The following is a 19,722-nucleotide window of genomic DNA, read 5'->3' on the forward strand; positions in this document are numbered from 1 at the left end:
CTCTGATTTGCTCACCTTGATTATCTTTTTCTGATTTGTCCTCCTTGCTTACTGTTTTTGGTTCTCTGTGCCTTAACTCTTGAGTCTCTTCTGGTCTGGCTATGGTCTGAAGAAGTGGGTCTGTCCCACAAAAGCTCACCTAATAAACTATTTTGCTAGTATTTAAAGTGCTACTTGTCTGCTTTTTGTTTTGTCTAAGAGAGTTTGAAGTCTGTCCAATATACAAAGCATGTGGGCATTGTTGGCACATGATGGCATATGTGATGTTAGTTGATAGATAACAATAAATATATGTTGCTCAATGCCTCCTCCTAGAGCCAGGCACCCCCAGCCGCACTTCCTTCCCCCACTCTAACCCCATGCCTGGGACTCACCAGAGCCACTGCTGCACACTTGTTTCTCCAGGGGGCACATTCACAGCGTGGTGGTGAGCCGTCCCAGCTCGCGGCTCTGAGAAAGAGCCACATTTCATTGCTCTCAGAGCTGTGCTTTGGCCACCCACGTCCTGGACATCAAAATATTTTTCTTTCTTTTCAAGGGTTAGACTTCTAATTGCACATCTCACTGCTGTAGCTTTCTGTGTGCGCTGTGTCTGTTGTGATACACTTCGGTGATGAACAACAAGACGTCCTGTGGCACCTTAGAGACTAACAGATATTTTGGGGCACAAGCTTTCGTGGGTGAAGACCTGCTTCGTCAGACCCACGGAAACTTCTGCTCCAAAATATCTGTTAGCCTCTAAGGTGCCACAGGAGTTCTTGTTGTTCTCGAAGATACAAACTAACACGGCTCCTGCTCTGATACATTTCAGTGACGTTCTTTATTCTGACAAGCTGACTGTGCAGTCTGTGGGTCTATGCTGCACGTAAATGGAGGAAGATTGGCTCCTGTAACTACAGGAGCCTAAATGTAAACACCTACATCCATACTCACACAGCTGAATATGCAGCTTGTGTCTCAGACGCACTGGGTGCTCTGACCTGAATCCCATTGTTGCAGGCGCAGTAATGTTGAAACTCAAGACATGCATTGAGAGAAATGAACATGGATTAGGGATCTGACTTGTGTGTGTTTATGTAATAGACTCAAGCATTTGCCCAAAATGTTAGAGTCCAGCGCATCTGTCAGCAGGGAACAAGTCTGGGGAGATTGGGGGTGTGGGAAGGATTAAAGCCCCTTCTGAAATGTCTCCAATTTCCATTCTCGCCCCATCAGGCTGCAGAACGCCCAGGTCCTGCTCCAGATCAGCCCCTGCCCCGAAGAGACGGAGAGAGGAAATGGCTGTGGCGGAGCCGGTGACCTTCGAGGAGGTGGCTGTGTGTTTCTCGGAGGAGGAGTGGGCGCTGCTGGACCCGGGGCAGAGAGCCCTTCACGGGGATGTGATGTGGGAGATTTATGAGACCGTGTGCTGGCTGGGTGAGGATCTCTGTCCCCTGGGGTGTCGGAGGCTGTGTGGGCCCTGCAGCAGCTGGGTTGGCTCTTCCCACAGCCCAGGTCTCCATGTGCTTCCCCACCAGCTTGGCTGTGTTCTGCCTTGGCCGGAGGTGTGAGTGGGAGGGCGCAGACGGGAACGGCAGGTACCAGAGCTGTGGGGCTGGGTCCGGCTGCTGTCAGTGCTGCAGGGTACCCCGGTGCCAGTGTGCTGAACCCCTGGGAGGAGGGTGCGGTTCCGGGAGTCCTTTCCTGGCTGTGGCTGATCTCAGTGAGATGCTGGTTCCTGCCAGTGGGAGGGGCTGCGCTCTGGGGCTGAGGGGGGTTGATGAGGCAGCTCACGCTCTGTGAGTGTTCTCTGGGGAGGTAGCTCCATAGTTATCAATGTGGGGGGAGCACTTCTTCAATTTCTGGCCCTGCACTTGGAATTCTGTTCCACTCCCTGGCCTGACACAGACTTCCTGTGTGACCTTGGGCAAGTCCCTCAGACTGTGTCTGGCCCACCAGACAGGGCAGATCGGCAGGCGGCCTGGCCCACTGGTTAAATGGCAGGAGTGCTGGGCAGCTGCAGCTGCAGGGCCCTGTTCCTGACGCTGGTCCCTGGGCTAGTCTCAGCAGAGCAGTGTGACACACACCTTCCCTCCATTGCTGTGCTGAGCAAAACCCTCTTCTCCCCATCTCTGCACCTCTCCCCTGGCCAGGCCAGCCGGCCTCCCCGAAGGACTCCTCAGCGCCAACAGCCTCTTCCCAGCTCTTACAATGCCAAGAAGCTGGTTGTAGCTGCTTAGTTATGAGGGGACCGAGAGGGGGTCTGCCTGAAGGGGTGAGGGTTGGCCCCACAAGATCAGCCCCATGGGACGGGTAGGTTACACCCAGCCAAGAGGGAGGTGACAGACCCTGAAAAAGGTGAAGGAGGGACACCCTTGGAGTGTTACTCACACCACACACACACACACGGTGACGCTCAGTATCCCCCTGAGACTGTTGGCAGCATCTCTGCTTTGCCCCATGGGGCTTTGCTTTAAGGATGATGTCACAATTCCCCCACAGCTGCGCACTCCTGGCAACCTGAGGGTTGGCCGTCGCACGCTGCTAAAAGCTCACCTCCTCCTGGCCTGGTATTGGACGTGTCCCCTCCATGTGGCCTGAGGGAGCGGCCAGGACCCTGTCACAACTTCGGTAGCCCTCAGCAGGTGTTTCTCCAGCACCAGGGAGAAACAGGGTCGTCACTTCACCTTGGGCCGTGGTTAAAATACACCCAGTTCCCCTCTACAGCTGACGGCTGGCTTCAGCTACTGGGTCGGTGTGTGTCCTTCAGGGCAAATCGCAGCATCCCATCCTGCCTGGAGGCTGGGGAGGATCTGGCCCCTGCAGAGACTCACCCGACACCCAGGGGTGTTCAGTCAGGCACAGATGGCAACCTCAGTGGGGCAGGGATGTGATGATCCCCCAGACACCAGTAGCACTACCCAGCATCCTCTGCTCCACCCATCCTACTGCTACGGGAGTGCTAGGCCCATGGGCTGCTCCTTTGTCCGCCCCTAACAAGGCCCTCTTAGAGCAGAGGATAAGATGGAAGCTGCCCCCTTCTCCCAGAGCCATGCTTAGGCTCTCGGAACCAGCACAGTTTGTCCCATGCGAAAGAGGGACCCAGGAAGTCCACAGGCTTATCAGAGCAGGAGTCTGCAGGCTCTGTCTTGGTGATTCCCGCTCTGGCTGCCAGGGCAGGACAACTCCTCTCCCGCTTCCACATCTACCTCCATGGAGCCCCAGGGCACCACCTGCTGAACCACATGGTCCATGTGCCTGGATGCAGGAGGGAGGTGCCCCAGAGGGAAGGGGAACCCCAAGCCCAACGGATGCCACCAAAGCCTGTGTGTATAGTGACACGGGCCAGGCAGCCACCGCAGGAGGGGATGATCCCCCGGTCTCGCAGTGAGGCCTGGAAGCAGCCAATGCCATGGGCAGAGTGAGCAGGGGCAGCCGGCTTGGACGATGACATAGGAGTGGAATTAACTGTGGCCTTGAGCATATGCCGGGAGCTCTGGAGGTGGGGCCCTGTTGGTGGGCAGAGGCCTTGGGGAAGGAGAGGAAAATACCCGCAGCAGCCTTCCCTTGCTGGGGGGCTGCATTTGCCCTGGAAGGAGGCAGAGCTGCAGTTACCATTCCAGGGTTAACTACTAGTTGGCCCTACTGAGGCGTACCGCGAGGCGGGGTAAGAATGGTGACCAGGGACCCCTCTGTCCCCTCCCACCCAATCTCCCTCCAGCACCTGCAGCCCCTGGGAGAGGAGCTGCGCCAGGCACCTGTGTGTGGGGCGGCTGAGAGGAAGAGGAGGGTGGTCGTAGGTACCACTGTGCTGTCTCTGCCTCCTGGGAGGGGAAACCACATCAGCCCAGAGAGAACCAGCTGGACGCCAGGGAGCTCACCGGGGCCGTCCCCTCCTGGGGGTGCTCGTGGGAAAGGGGAAGTCCGGGACTAGGGAAACAAAACCTCTGCCGGGGGAGGTGGGAACCAACCCCAGTGACAGGGAGGAAAGGGGGAGCAGTAGCCCTGCAGCGGAGACCAGGGCTTGGCCAGGCTGAAGGGAGGTGGTGGCAGGGAACCGGGGGTGTCTCTGCCCCAGGGACTGGGGAAGTGAGGGCAGGAGCGGACGTGGGACTGCAGATGGGGACCAAGCCCCAGACAGCCCAGCCCACAAGAGCAAAGGCAAACATCAGGCGAGGGGAAGGGACAGACCACACGCGGAAGCCGGGCTCACCGCGGGCGGGGGGAAGCACGGGGAGAGGCTGCTGCTGGCAGAGTGGAACCGAGGCAGCGCAGGTGGAGCTCAGCTGCACCGACAGCCACACCTCCCGGAGAGCAGCACAGCCGAGCGCTGCCATGGCCAGCCACGGGAGCGGCAGCTGGCAGGGCCCATCCAGCCACAGGCAGGCAGGGTCATGGGTCAGGAGCGTGGTCAGGGTCTGAAGCAGCCAGCCAAGGACTCACCTCCCTGCTCAACCTCCTCTGCCTCCTGCTGGTTCAAGTAGCGCATCCCAGCCAAAGAGCCGGGTGAGCCGGGCCCCCTGCCAGGAGCTCTGTGGGCAGAGCCCTTGGGGAGCCCGAGCTCTGCTACAGCCTTTCCCTGCAAGTTCCATGTGGCAGCTGCAGCCTGAGCCCTGCCTGGGGCCTCAGTTTCACACCTGCAAGCGCCCACAGAGCTCACGTTTTGAGTCGTGTTCCTGCCCTGCCCTGGGATGGGGTCCGGGGAATGGAATGGGCTGTGAGGATTTTCTCCTCTGGGTCGTTATGCTTATAAGAAGCACATGGGATTTTTCTCAGGGCAGCACGCTGCATTTATTGAGAATCCAGCAGAGAAGCCGTTAGCTCCTGCTCCCCCCGCCACAGTCTTACCAGCTGGTGTTATAGTTGCTCTCTTAGAATTAGTTGACCAAGGTAACGAAATACAAGGACAGGTCGGGACCAGGTTGCTTTCAGCCCAGGCTGAGATCCCAGTGGAACTGGCAGGTGAAGCCAAAGTTTTTGGCAGAGCAGCCCCTTTCTTACAGCAGCATTAGGATCGGTGGATTTTGCATCTGTTTGAGTGCTTGTGATCCTCTGAAGTTTCTTGATGTCTTCTTAAGTTCTTCCCTTTTATCCATTGTCCCATCAAGCGGATTCCTGTGAACGACCACCTGCGTCCTCCTCCAGCCTTCCTCCACGTGCCCTCTTCTCATGTTTTGATGAGGATATGCAGCCATGTGGGTGCCTGTCCCAGCCCAGAACACTTGCTGATGGTCTTGCTTTCCTGACACGCACTCCTCATTCACATAATAAGGTGCTTTCGTTAGCATGGAGACCATATGAGCATTTAGGCAGATCCTCAGGTTGGTTTTAACAAACGCTCCTCAGACTCTTACAATATGTAAGTCTGAGTTCCACAAGAAGTACAGGTGAACTATTACAACATTGCCCTAAATTACAATGTTCTCCTTGGATATACCTAAAATAGGATTCTCGACTGCTGGGAAGGGTTGTGAGGAAGGAGGAGGAACTCAGCTCATGATTATTCAACCTCCCAAGTGGTTATTTGGTGTGGTCCCCCTTTTCTGTTTCCCTTTCTGAGTTTTCCTTTGAGCTTAACACAGAGAATGACTCTGGATTCTCTCTGTCCCAGCAGCAGGTGAGGGGGCGGTGAGTCAGAGCAATGAGAAGACTCTTCAGCAGGAAGGACCGGACCAAGTGTTTCCAAGTGGGGTGTTACTGGGAAGATCTGAGGGGTACTTTTCTCAGAGTCCTGAGCAAGGGCAGACCTGTGAGACTCCGCACAGCCCAGAAAGGCAGCAGGGAAACTCCAGTGCCAGGAGCAAAGTGGTGAAAAGAAACAAAGAAACCATTCAACTGAAAATCCCCCATCTACAAGCACCATATACCTGCAGTGAGTGTGGGAAAATCTTCCAACGGAGACAGACCCTTATTTTACACCAGAAAATTCACTCAGGAGACAAGGGTTTCAACTGCCCTTGGTGTGGAAAAAGCTTTTGTCAGTGTGCATCTCTTAGTGAACATCAGGGAACTGACTCAGGAGAGAAGCCCTTCCAATGCTCTGACTGTGGGAAATGCTTCAATCAGCTCTCATATCTCACTAAACACCAGACCTTACATACAGGAGAGACACCCTATGGCTGCTCTCACTGCTGGAAAAGCTTCAGGCACAGGTCAGACCTCATGAGACATTGGAGAATCCACACAGGAGAGAAGCCCTTTAGCTGCCCTGAGTGTGGGAAAAGCTTCTGTCAATACGAACACCTTCTTAAACATCAGCGAATCCACACAGGAGAGAAGCCCTTTGACTGCCCTGACTGTGGGAAAAGTTTCAGTCAGAGACCACACCTTGTTAGACATCAGAGAATCCACACGGGCGAGAAGCCCTTCGACTGTCCTGACTGTGGGAAAAGCTTCAGGCGGCACTCAAGTGTTGTGAGTCACCAGAGAACCCACACAGGAGAGAAACCCTTCAGCTGCTCCGACTGTGGGAAAAGCTTCAGTCAGAGGCCACACCTTGATAGCCATCGGAGAATCCACACGGGAGAGAAACCCTTCAGCTGCTCTGACTGTGGGAAAAGCTTCAGGCGGCACTCAAGTGTTGTGAGTCACCAGAGAACCCACACAGGAGAGAAACCCTTCAGCTGCTCCGACTGTGGGAAAAGCTTCAGTCAGAGGCCACACCTTGATAGCCATCGGAGAATCCACACGGGAGAGAAACCCTTCAGCTGCTCTGACTGTGGGAAAAGCTTCAGGCGGCACTCAAGTGTTGTGAGTCACCAGAGGACGCACACAGGCGAGACCCCCTTCAGCTGACTGTGCGTGCGGGGAAAGCTTGAGTTTACAATAATTGTACAATCCGCACAGGACAGAACCCCTGTCACTGCCCTGACTCCAGGCAAAGGTTCAGCTGAAGCTGAGAACTTCTGTCAGGAGAGAACTGTAATAGATGTAGGAGCAGAAAAAGCTTCAGTCAAAGCTCATACGTTCTATCAACCTGGAGCACTCAAAGGTCCGAGCGACTCTATTGTAATATAACTGGGTTTCTAGGGAAACAGCTGAGAGGGTCAAATCAGGGTGAACTGCTTAAAGACAGGGCTTCTAACAGCCCAAGACTGGGATTCCACTAGTCTAACGCACCTGAAGCCAGTCACAAAGAGCGCTTCTGTTTGCCCCACTGGCCAGCAAGAAGACACACAAGCAGTTGCATAAGAATGGCTGTGCTGGGTCAGACCAAAGGTCCATCTAGCCCAGTATCCCGTCTTCCAGCACTGGCGGGCGTCAGAAGCCCCAGAGGGAGTGACAGAACAGATAGTCATTGAGAGATCCCTCTTCTGTCATCCATCTCCAGCCTTTGACAAACAGAGGCCAGGAACACCATTCCTACCCATCCTGCTAACATGTATTAATGAACCTAACCGCCATGAATTTGTCTAGTTCTTTTTTTGAAGCCTGGTAAAGTCCTGGTCATCACAACATCCTCTGGCGAGGAGTTCCACGGGCTGACCGTGTGCTGCATGAAGGAACTCTTCCTTTTGTTAGTTTTAAACCTGCTGCCCATCAATTTCATTTGGTGACCCCTAGTTCTTGTGTTATGGGAACAAGTCAATAGCTTTTCCTCATTCACTTTTTCCACACTGGTCATGATTTTATAGACCTCTGTCATATCCCCCCTTAGTCTCCTCTCTTGTAAGCTGAAAAGTCCCAGTCTTTTTAATTTTTCTTCATATGGCACCAGTTCCAAACCCCTAATCACTTTTGTTGGCCTTTTCTAATATTGTCCAATGCCAAGGTATCTTTTTTGCGATGAGGCGACCACATCTGTACACAGTATTCAAGATACAAGGGTACCATGGTCTTATATAAGGGCAATAAAATATTCCCTGACTTCTCCATGTCTTTCTTAATGACTCCTAACTTTGTTTGGTTTTTTGACTGCTGATGCACATGGAGTGGATGTTTTCAGAGAATTATCCACCGTGACGCCAAGATCTCTCTCTCGAGTGATTATAGCTGAATTCATCCCTATCCTTTTGTATGTATAGCTGGGCTTTTTTCCAATGTGTGTTTGCATTTATCAGCATTAAAATTCATTTGCCATTTTCTAGCCCAAACAATTAGTTTTGTGAGAAACTAAGGCTGGGGATGAGGGGTTCAGTGTGCAGGCTGGCCTGGGGAGAGAGGACTGCCCCAGCCTCACCTCAGTACAACAATGTGGGGCCAGGTAAGAAGCTCTCTCCATGGTCACTGCAGCTCCAGCAGGCACAGCCAGGGGAGGGCTGCATGTCCCTTGGCTGAGGCAGGTCCAGGTTCATCTGCCCTGTGGGCTTCCCGGCCAGATTGAGGAATGCAACAATTTGTAAACTTTCCCACCACTCCCCGAAGAAGGAGAGCAGCTCGCAATATCCCCATACAAATTTGGGAAGTGGGGGAAGCTTCAGCACCCCCAGCCAGCTCCTTTCACCCCCCTGGGGAGTCTGTCTCTTCTCTGTGTGGTTTGCCGAGAAACATTCCCATTCCAGGCACAGCCTATTTTCCTGGTGCAACCAAAGCCTTACCTTGCTTTGTTAGGATCAGAGGAAGCCACATGCTAAATTCGGTGAGCCTAACTCCTGTTCTTTAGGAGTTCTTAAACAGACAAACTCTCCGAAATATAGAGCAGGGTTTGTACGTACTGGTAACGTAGCATCTCCGTACAGAACAAAAACAGTTCCTGAAGGAATTACCAAATTTGGGGGTTATTAACCATCCCTGTGGGAAAATTAATGGCTGTTGGGAATGGTATAAATAGCGTCCTTTAGTTCTGTGGCTTTCAAGTCAAAGATCTCCTACTGGATTTGAGACGTATGATCTGGGGGGTGTGACCTGGCCTTCAGACTCTTCCTCTAGGTATTTTCCGTGCGTGCTAGCAGGGCCCGCCCCCACCCCTGTGTGGCGGCTACAGCTAAAGTCCTGGTTGGCGTAGGTGGAATTGGTTGTTTCTAATATGAAAGCCGACGTATTTCCTGTTGGTTTTTCAATCAGATTCTACGCCGGTGGGTTGAAATCTCTCCTCCAGCAGCTGCAGCAAGTGGCGTGAGGCACAGAAGGAGAAAGGTCTCACTTGGGAGAAGGGTCTCACTTATTTGGCTGCCCTGGGCACACCTGGCTGGCTGCCCTCCTTGTGCGGGGGGAGCAATAGCTGTGTGTGTGTAGCAGGAGGAGGGGGGCAGGGCAACTGGTGCCTGCAGCAAGACGGGGAAGGGCAGGGGCGACCGGTGCCCACTGCAGGCAGGCACCAGGGGGCCCCATGTTAGGCAACGGGGGCAGCAAGCGCGCTCCTAACTAGGTAAGGCGACCAGCCTGGTCCCCACAATGCGCTGGCAGCAGAGGGATCGCTCTGTCTTGGGGAGCAGTAACCAGCACTGAGCATGCGGGCTGGGGAAGACTCATTGTGGCAGCTCCATGGGCAGGCCTCATGGGCGCGGCAGTGGGCAGGGTGCCATTACCGCCGGTCACTGCACTCCCTTGGGAAGAGTGGCAGTGGAGGCTGCGGTGGGTTGAGAGTGCGGGGAACCAGAGGCTGGGAAGCCAGCACAGGTCACAGGGGAGGCAAATGAAGTTGTGGATGCGGGGAGGCTGATCACAGTCAGTGGCCTCAGGTAATCCCCTGGACCTGACTACAGTCAGATGGACAGGCAGACAGCCCTCCGTCTGTAAATCGATTCTTAAGACTTTTCCATTGCATCAGTTTGCACAGCTATGTCTTGCCATCAAATAGGTGCAGAGTTTGAAAGTGTAGATACTAGAGGGCATGTGAAGTTGTCATTTCAATTGTTCTGCTGTGGGCAGATCAGTCTTCTGGTAAGGAAGGAGACATGTTCCTGCTGAAAAAGAACTGTCAGTAGCAGCTGATGAAAGTATTTAGATGCCCCAAATTGCCAGACTTCGGGTTAGACTTTGAACGGATTCTTGGTCTTCTTTGTTGTGGCAGCAGCAGCAGCAGCAGCAGCAGCAACAACCATGGGCTCAGCACCCATTGGTGTCTGATGCCTCTCTCACTATTTCCTTCCACCTTTCCCTGTCCAGTGTGGAGTGGCTTTTGTGTAGGTTCTGTAGACCAGCTCTATCTATGACATCGTCTACCCATTCTCTGTGGGGTCTGCCTCTCCTATTTGAACCGTTCATTATGCCAAATACCAGGGTCTTGTTTTTTTGTTCATCTTTCATTCTGCAAATATGGCCAAATAGCTGTAACTTCCATTATATAACCTTCTGCAGTAGGTTCTCTTTCGGCGGTATCTTCTTATATAATTCCTCGCTGGTGACCTTCTGCATCCATCCTGTTCTCAGGATGTTTCTATAATAACTCCTTTCAAATGCCAATATCCTTCTCTTTGAATCTTTTGTTATCACCCATGTCTCACATCCATACAACATGCCAAAATACACTCGAGATGCTCAGCTTTGTTCCGAAGCTAATCACTAATCACATCCATCACCTTCAAACTCGCTTTTGCTTCCACTATTCTAGTCACTATTTCCTTCTTACAGTCCAGATCATATGTTATGTTGCTTCACAGATACATGAACTTCTCTACCGTCTTTAGTTCAATCCCATCAACACTGATCTTCCTTCCGATTTCCTGATCTCCACATACCACTGTTTTTTGTTTTATCAGTGTTCATGATGGCCATTTCTACACAGGCCACTTCCTTTGAAAGTGGCATGCTAATACAGGGAGCGAAAGATGCTAATGAGGTGCAGATGCAAATTCCCCAGGCCTCATTAGCATAACGTCACGTGATTTGGAGTCCAGAAGGCCATTCTTCTTGGACTCCAAAACGCCGTGTAGAAGTGTGGCTGCTGGGGGGGCTTCCGGAAGGAAGTCCTTCTTCTGAAGGCCCCTTGGGAAGAAGGGGCCTCCAGAAGGAGGACTTCCTTCCGGAAGCCCCCTCAGTGGCCACGCTTCTACATGGCATTTTGGAGTCCAGAAGAACAGTCTTCCGGACTCCAAATCACGTGACGTTATGCTAATGAGGTGCAGGGAATGTGCATCCATGCCTCATAAGCATCTTTCGCTCCCTGTATTAGCATGCTCTTCCGAAGAAAGTGGCCTGTGTAGAAACGGCCAATGAGTCTGTACTGCGTCCCTTCCTCATTTAGCACCTGCACTGTTTTTGCTAACTTCTCCTTATCTTCCTCAGTGATAACTATATCATCCGCGAACCTCAAGTTGTTAATTCTTGTCCTGTGCACAGATATCCCTTCTACCTCTTCCTTGCTGTTGTCCATCACTTGCTAGGTGCATCATGAAGATATTTGGCAATATCAGATCTCCTTGCCTCATACCTCTACTCATTCTAAACCAGCTTCCCAACTCTCCCAACATTCTCACTGCTGCCTCTGCATTGTCACTGATACCCTTCAACAACCGTATGTCTGCTATATGCTCCATACAATTCCAACGCCGCCGAAGTCACTTTCTGATCTTTATGTCAAATGCCTTCTGAAAATCAGCAAATCAAGTGTTGACATTCTTGTTCTTTCGTCGAGCTTTCTCCGCTATCAATCTTAGTGCCAATATGTGCTGTATGGTACCTCTATCTTTCCTAAACCCCGCTTGCTCGTCCACTAGATGCTGTAGGTTTAGAAGATAAAATTAAAAAAGCACCAGTTAAAAATCACTGAGAAAAGTTAGGTGTCTACAAGTCACCAGGGCTTGAGGAAATGCATCGTAGAATACTCAGGGAACTTGATAGAGGAGGTATCTGAGCCTTTAGCTATCATAGAAGAGAAAATTGGTAGCTCAGGAGATTCCATTTAATATTTGGCTGTTCGCTGAGCTTGGCAATTAAATTGCAAACATTTTGTTACTATTTGAGGTAACATCATCAGAGGTGTAGTCTGGTTCAGTAATAGAGGAAGGCCTGTAGTCTCTACTGACTCATAACAAAGTAACTTAAGTGCATTAAAGATACTGGCACATAATGACAAACAAAATGAAATTTGATGCAGCTTTCTTTCTTTTTAGCCGTAAATCAATTGAAGGGGTGATATTTTTGGAGCCATGAGAGACTTAAAACCCGATCTCTGAAAGAGCTCCCAGAGCAAAATATCAGGGGAGGCACATCATATGGCATTGCTAGGGCTGCTTTTAGCTTAAATGCAACACGGTATGAATGTTTTCAATGTCATAATTCAGTGCTGAAGATTAAATCACGATATCCCATTCATGACAATGTGTCCTGAACGTACTTTGATTTTTTGTAAACAAAAGCTCTAATACTTCCTTGTGATGAATGCAGTTGTGTATTTATCCCCCTGCTGGTGCCTGAGTGCCTTGGGCAGCCCAAGCACTGTGTTTTTCCTTCTTTTTAAGCACAGGGAAATGTTAATGTAAAAATAAATAAAAATAACTTTTCCCTTAAGATTTCCTCAGCAATATCTCTGTTCCTCTCCGTATTTCTCACTGAAATATGCTTATTGACTGTAGTTTCTTATCCAATCTCATTGGCTACAGCTACACTAGAAGCATCTCTTGACAGGTATTTCTGTCGGAAGAGATTTTTTCAACAAAATGTCTGTCGACAGAGTGCAGCCATAGTCCTGCCTAGCCTAAAGCAGATCAAACAAGTGATCTGCTCTGATGACAGAGAGGCTGGACTGCCTGGCCACTCTCTCGACGAACCAGCCAACTGGAAGCACAGCAGACAGGGCTGCCCAGTGTCCTGGAAGCATTGGGTGTTGACAGAACGCCCCCCGCCCCGAGTGTCCACACAGCTCTTTTGTCAACAGAAATGGTTGACAAAGGTGCTCTTCCTTATGTGGGAGAGACAGAATGTTGTTGCTGGAAGCGCCAAGTTTTGTGTGTGGAGGTACAGTGAGTTTTGTCAACGAAACTCTGGTTTGGTCGAAAAAACACGCTGGCGTAGCCAGAGTGGTCGCGTTATTACACGGGAAACCACATTGGCCAATAGGGTAACAGACAACCCAGTTTTTACTCTCCGGGGAGAGAGAAAAGCGTGCTGGCACAGACCACTCCACACAGGCAGTGCCCTGAGCAGAGGCCAGCGGTGGACCCTGGGACAGGTCTGCCTGTGACTAGCCCCCCAGCTGTGCCCGCAGACTTGGCTGGCAGAGCTCGGGGTGAGGGGGGCACCTGGCCATGCCTGGGAGCCTCTCCCAGAGCCTGGGTCCCGCGTGGTGGCACAGCACCAGCCAGCGGTGCGGCCTAGGGCCCCTCCTGGCATGGGGCTGGGCTGGGCTCACGCTGCACCCCGCTCTGCACGTCTGCCTAGTGTCGGTACAACACAATACAGTCGGCAAATGATCCCCTCCCCTGCCCCATGGGGGGCCAGGTACCAACCCCCGGCCTGTCACCCCCCCAGCTGGGCCGCCCCTCTGCGTGGAGGTTCCCTATAGTGCAGCCCAGGCCCTTTCTGCCCCATAAGTCTGCCCCTGCCTCAGCCCCTGCCCCGCCCATCCCCCCTACCCCGCCCCATACGCCTGCCCTGCCCCCACATCTGCCCTGCCCCCACCCCATACATCCCCCTGCCCCCGCATCTGCCCTGCCCCCACCCCATACATCCCCTTGCCCCCCCACATCCCACTGCCCCCACATCTGCCCTGCCCCCGCCCCATACATCCCCCTGCCCCCGCATCTGCCCTGCCCTGGCCCCCACATACCCCCTGCCCCCTTGGGAGCAGCCTGGGGACAGCCCCGCCCCTCTGCCCCAATCTCTGCTTCTCTGCTAGAGCCCCGGCCAATCACTGTTTGATCTCTGAGCAGCCCCCGCCCACTCACCCCTGCGATTGGCTTGATTAACTGCCTGTTAGGAGCCGGGGCCGTTTGTGACCCCACGCGAGGCGCGAGGGCAGCGGGCGTTACGGAGCGGGCTCCGCGCGGCGCGCATGCTCAGTGCCCCCCCCCCCCGGACCAACCGCCGGCTTAGCCGGAGCCTCTGGTGCGGGGAGCGCAGAGCCCCAGGGGCTGTGTCGGCCCAACTGACCGCACGGGGCCGGGCCGGGCCGGGCCGGGCCCAGGGGTGAGATCCGGGCGGGGTCGCGGCGGGCTTTGGAGGAGGGGAAGCCCGGCCAACCCGTGGGGGAGGGGAAGTCGGCGGGGGGGAGGAAGGGACGTTGGCGGGAGGTGCCCGCGGTTGGGGCAGGCGGGGGAAGTGACGTAGCCGGGAGGGGGCTGCGGTTGGGGCGGGGGGAAGTGACGCGGTTGGGAGGCGGGCGCTGGCTGTGTTTGGGGCAGGCGGGGGAAGTGACGTAGGCGGGAGGGGGCTGCGGTTGGGGCGGGGGGAAGTGACGTAGGCGGGAGGCGGGCGCTGGCTGTGTTTGGGGCAGACGCGGGGCGAAGGAAGTGACGTAGGCGGGAGGGGGCTGCGGCGGGGGGTTTCTCTCAGGGCCCGTAACCCCCAGGCCCCCCCACCTCCGCCAGCGCCATTCACCTGTCTGCGCCCGCCCTGCCCCCACCCACCCACCCACCGACCCACCCACCGCGCCGTGGGCATCGCTCTGCTGGGAGCCCCGCCCCGGTCACCTTCCCTCGCGCTGCGCCCCGCCCCCAGCGCTCGTGCGTTTCCCGCCGCCGGAGGCGGTGGGACTAGCCTGTGCCCGGCCCCGCCCCGCTGCTGCAGCGGCTTCGTCTTTGGCACCACGCGGTACCCGGGGTCCCCAGCCTGGCCGAGCCCCTTCCGTTTCCTTTCATCCTCCGCGGGGTTTGCCTTGCGTCCGTGGCCGTTTTCCCTCCCACCCAGCCGGCTGCTGCCTTGTCCCGCGGCATCGCCGGAGGAGCTCTTGGGTGCCAAGCAGCAGCTGCGGGCGGCTTTTAAACGTGAGCGCGCCAAGAGACTTTTGAAAAACTTTTTGTAATCCAGACTCACTGTAAGTAGCTCCCCGCCCTGCAGACCCCCGAGCGCGAGCGGCGCTCTCCCGTTACTCTCATTCCTCCGTCGTCGAAGTGGTGTGTCTCTCACTGTTTGATTCTACTTTTAATTGCACATTCTGCTGTCATAAGAGATGTAGCGCACATAGAAAGCTGCTTAAAACAAAAAGCGGCCAAGTGGCACTTTAAAGACTAGCAAAACAGTTGATTAGGTGAGCTTTCGTGGGACAGACCCACTTCTCCAGACCATCTGGCCATGGGCTGAAGAAGTGGGTCTGTCCCACGAAAGCTCACCTAATCAACTGTTTTGCTAGTCTTTAAAGTGCCACTTGGCCGCTTTTTGTTTTGATAGTGTGTAGACTAGCGCGGCTCCCTCTCTGTTACTATAGAAAGCTGTTATACACTTCAGTGATGTTCTTCATTCTGACTCTGAATTACCCTTTTCTGACTTGGTAGGGTCTGGGACATAGTGGCAGCCTTACCAGCTTTTGCTTTCCCCCATTGTTTCAATAGGGGAATAGATATTGCTTGTTTGTTAGTCCATGGGGAAGGAGGCACTTCCTTAGCATCTACTGCTGACTCAGATGCAAAGTTAAACATTATGACAAACTCTGCTATTGATTGTGGGGTAAATGCAGCTGCCTTGTCATCACACGTGTTTGTGTCTGAAAGTCTGCGGCCTTCTGTGTGCGCGGATTTTAAACTAAAGGAATTAACAGGGGGTTTATGAATCCTCATTTTTCCTTATTCTGCTCCCTTATTACAGGCTTGTCTACATGGCATGACACTGACAGGGTGAAGTTAAAACACGCAAATTGCTTTAAGTCTCAGATTTCAATATTCAGTCAGTTCAGTTTAAATATAGTGTTGGTTTCAAACAATCAATGCACCGAAAGCTGACTGGTTTCCACTGTGCGTCTGTTCTTGGAGAACAACAAGAAGTCTTGTGGCACCGTATAGACTAACAGATATTTTGGAGCATCAGCTTTCGTGCGCAAAGACCCGCTTCATCAGCTGCATGAGTCTGTGCCCACGAAAGCTCATGCTCCAAAATATGTTAGTCTATAAGGTGCGACAAGATTTCTTGTTGTTCTCAAAGCTACAGACTAACACGGCTCCTTCTCTGATACTATTCATGAAGAGAAACTACTGGACTCTTGAGGGCTCATTGGGTCTGCTGGCTAGTGGCTCAATGTGAACAAATAACTGCCAGCTGAAGCCAGACAGTTTCACCCTAAAAATGAGGAACAAATGCTTGATGGGCAAAAATGATTAGCTGCTGAAACAAATAACCAGTGAGGTGGATTCTCCGTGTCTTGCTTCCTTCAGATTAACACTGAACAGCTTTCTAGAACGTATGCTTTATGGAAGTGGAGGTTTGTAGGCGGATAACTGGGTTAAATACCATGGGTTGCGACAGAGAGGAGGTCAGACAATGTGATCTGTTGATCCCTCTTGATCCTCCGAATCTAAATTTTAGGATTTCACCCTGCAAACACTCCTGTAATAATAGAGAGGGAGCCGTGCTAGTCTATATACTATCAAAACAATAGTATATAGACTAGCAGGGCTCCCTCTCTGCTACTATTCAACATGCAAGGCACTACATTTAGCCATTTGGAATGGGGATCTATCAACTACATGAAAAAACTCGCCCAGATCCAGACAGACATTCTTTCTCTCCAAATGCAAGAAAATGGACATTGTACCCAAGGGACTGACAGTGAAAAACCCATTACAATCAATGTACTACACCGCCTACAGCAAGCATCTGTGCAAAACGCTCTCAAAGAAACTGAGGAACCACTTGATCAAAATCTTTTACGATAAACAAAAGATGATGAAAAATGAACTCTCTGAACTTGAAATTATCATCAGCAAACAGGCATCCACGCAAGACCCCACAGTACAAGGCTTTACCTGTGCTAGATGAGAAATTTATAAAACACGCTTCCACTTCCTGTAATAATAAACATCTGAAAAGTTGTATTCATTTAACTTATCTGTGTTGCAAAGAGGGTTTATAAGGTCTCTCTCACTTTAGTCCTCCTGAGAAGCCGGTGGAGGTGGAGGACCACTGGGGAGCCTAAGTTTAGACACCTACATCCATTCTCGGAGAGCTGAATATGTGGCTTGTTTCTCAGACGCACCAGGCACTCAGAACCAAATCCCATTGTCGCAGGTGCGGTAACGTTGAGATTAAAGACCTGTACTGAGAGAAAGGAACAGGGATTTGGGATCTGACTTGCATGTGGTGTTTAAACTCTAAGAGAGTTTAAAAAAGAGCTTGATAAATATTTGGAAGTTAGGTCCATAGATGGCTATTAGCAAGGGGTAAGGTATGGTGCCCCCAGCCTTTTGTCGAAGGCGGGAGATGGATGGCAGGAGACAAATCGCTTGATCATTGTCTTCGGTTCACCTCCTCTGGGGCACCTGGCATTGGCTACTGTCGGCAGACAGGCTACTGGGCTAGATGGGCCTTTGGTCTGACCCCGTATGGCCGTTCTTGTGTAATAGCGAGACTCCAGCGTTTGTCCAAAATGTTGAGTCTAGCACGTCTGTTAACAGGGAATGAGTTTGGGGAGACTGGGGGTGTGGGAAGGATTAAAGCCCCTTCTGAAAATTCTCCAATTGCCCCTCTCCCTCAACAGGCTGCAGAACACCCATGTCTTGCTCCAGATCAGCCCCTGCCCTGAAGAGACAGAGAAAGGAAATGGCTGTGGCGGAGCCGGTGACCTTCGAGGAGGTGGCTGTGTGTTTCTCTGAGGAGGAATGGGCTCTGCTGGACCCGGGGCAGAGAGCCCTCTACAGGGATGTGATGCAGGAAATTTATGAGACCATGCGCTGGCTGGGTGAGGATTCTTGTCCCCTGGGGTGTTGGAGGCTGTGCAGCAGCTGGGTTGGCTTTAGGGGACGGGGGTAATATGGACCCTCAACCAGTATCAGGAGTGTCATCTCCCAGTAATCATTGGTTCCTGCGTGAGAGCCTGGCCTCTCTACAGTCCCTCCCAGGGGAAGCAGGTTCAGGGGCATGGCAGCTGCTTGTGTATGAAGAGGTTTCACAGGCACTAAGTGCTGGTTTGAGAAGGGGTCTGGCTGAAGGGGTAAGGGATGGCCCCAGCAAGGCCCCAGAGGACATGTAGGTTTTGCCCAGCCAAGAGGGAGGTGATGGAACTACCTCCCCCCAGAAAAAGATAAAGGTAGGGCACTGTCGAAGCATGACTCACACCACGCATCCACCGCCCATGCCTGTTTGCAGCATCCCTCCTTCTCAGTGTGGTGCTTTGCTTGAAGGGCGGTGTTACAATATCCCCCAGTGCCAAGCAGTCCTGGCACTCTGCTGATAGGAATAAGGGAATTTGGAAATCTGCAGGGCCCTTTTGAAAAGGGCCCCATGTAGAAGAGCCGCGGGCGGTTGAAACACGGCACTTTCAAAGCACTGCGGCCGGCAGTGTGCTGATGAGGTGCTGAATATTCATTTCAGCGCCTCGTTTCGTATTCTCCAATTTGGCCATCAGCTTGGCTCCTCTGAAATTTTGGCCAAGTGTAAACATGGCCAGTGTGTGTCACTCAAGCAGGTGGAACTGCAGGTGTATTAGTCGACAGGGACCCAGCTTGGTACAGACTTGTCAGTGCAGCAACCAGCAACACTCTATATAATCCGGTTTGAGGAGAGGGGGTCCAGAGGTGGGGCCCTGAGACAGGGCCTGGATCCCCCTTTGTCTCTCTCCCCTGGTCCAGGCTAACTGCCTTCCATCTGCCCAGTTCCCATTCAGACGGCTAAGCCCCTCCTTTGTCCTGTTTCCTGGGGAACACAGGTGTCATGGGATCGCTCACATTACCACCCTCCACTGTTGCTGCCTAGGGAAACTGCAGCAAACTACAGGGCAGCAGGAAACACATGCAGCCTAACTGGAGGAGTAAATCCAGACTGCGCCCTGCTGGTCACATCTCTCCCGCATCTGAGAGCAACCTGAGCAGGGTCACTTAGCCGGTGACCTGGGGAAGTTCAGCCTGAGTGATAGGGCATTGGCTGTTACGCTGTTGTTCCAGGTCAGGGCATGAGTCACCGCTATACGCAAGGAGCCCAGCTAGAACTGTCAGAGTCAGCAGAGAGTTGGGCATCACCCACTCTGTTGCCACCGCATGGGGCCAGGCCAGTGCCACAGCCACGCCTGTGTCCCAGAAGCCCCTGATCTTTTCCCATCCACCTCTGGGGCACGAGGCACTTGCTGTGCAGAGGCAGCCCTGCCCTCACCCTGTAAACCAAGCCCTTTGCATCTGGGCCCCCAGAGCTGCTGGCCTCAGGAGCCACCTCCTCCCCAGCTAAGGGCAAACTGCCAGCCCCTCCTGCAGCTGAGGTCCCCATCCAGTTAACCCCATGAGGCCTCTGTTTGCTCAGCCTTTCTGGGAACTTGGGACATTGGGCCTGCTTACGGATCACGTCTCGGTGGTTGGTCCACCTTGGTATTGGCTGCTCCGCTCGGAAGGGCGAGGGGGGCTCGGGGTGACTCCCCTTCTGCACTGCTGTGATCCAGTCCCCTCTGGGGTTCCAGTTGTCTTTCACACCCAGCCGGCTCTCCTGCACTGCGCAGCCCCTTCGGCTTCTGGTCCGTCAGCCACGGTCTCCGGTCAGGCGCGTAGAGTTTGCACAGCTGCTCCAGCACCAGCAGAACAGCCAGTTCCTCTCTGGCCTGGGCCCCTGCCCCCTCTGCCCGTTTGTGGGTGGATTGTCCCACCCGCAGGGGCGGTTCCAGGTAGCTCTCCTGTGAACTCGGGAACTTTTTCCGATACCCCGCGGGGGTGTGCCAGACCTGTGCAGCAGGGCCTTTCGGAACTGTTCAGAGGCCCCTGACTGTAGCTCTCCACCTGGCTGAACGTCCCTGTG

General features: G+C 53.2%; 1 protein-coding gene across 1 annotated transcript in view; it reads left to right on the forward strand.

Moving 5' to 3' along the window:
• Nucleotides 1–19,722, forward strand: part of LOC142004142 (uncharacterized) — a 31,143-nt gene that overhangs the window by 1,903 nt on the left and 9,518 nt on the right. The window contains 5 exon segments of the mRNA XM_074981576.1: nt 1,216–1,416; nt 5,591–6,769; nt 7,396–7,466; nt 14,294–14,783; nt 17,486–17,686. Coding sequence (XP_074837677.1) covers nt 1,216–1,416; nt 5,591–6,769; nt 7,396–7,466; nt 14,294–14,783; nt 17,486–17,686 — 2,142 coding nt within the window.

Source organism: Carettochelys insculpta, chromosome 31, assembly GCF_033958435.1.
Source record: "Carettochelys insculpta isolate YL-2023 chromosome 31, ASM3395843v1, whole genome shotgun sequence".
NCBI lineage: Eukaryota > Metazoa > Chordata > Testudines > Carettochelyidae > Carettochelys > Carettochelys insculpta.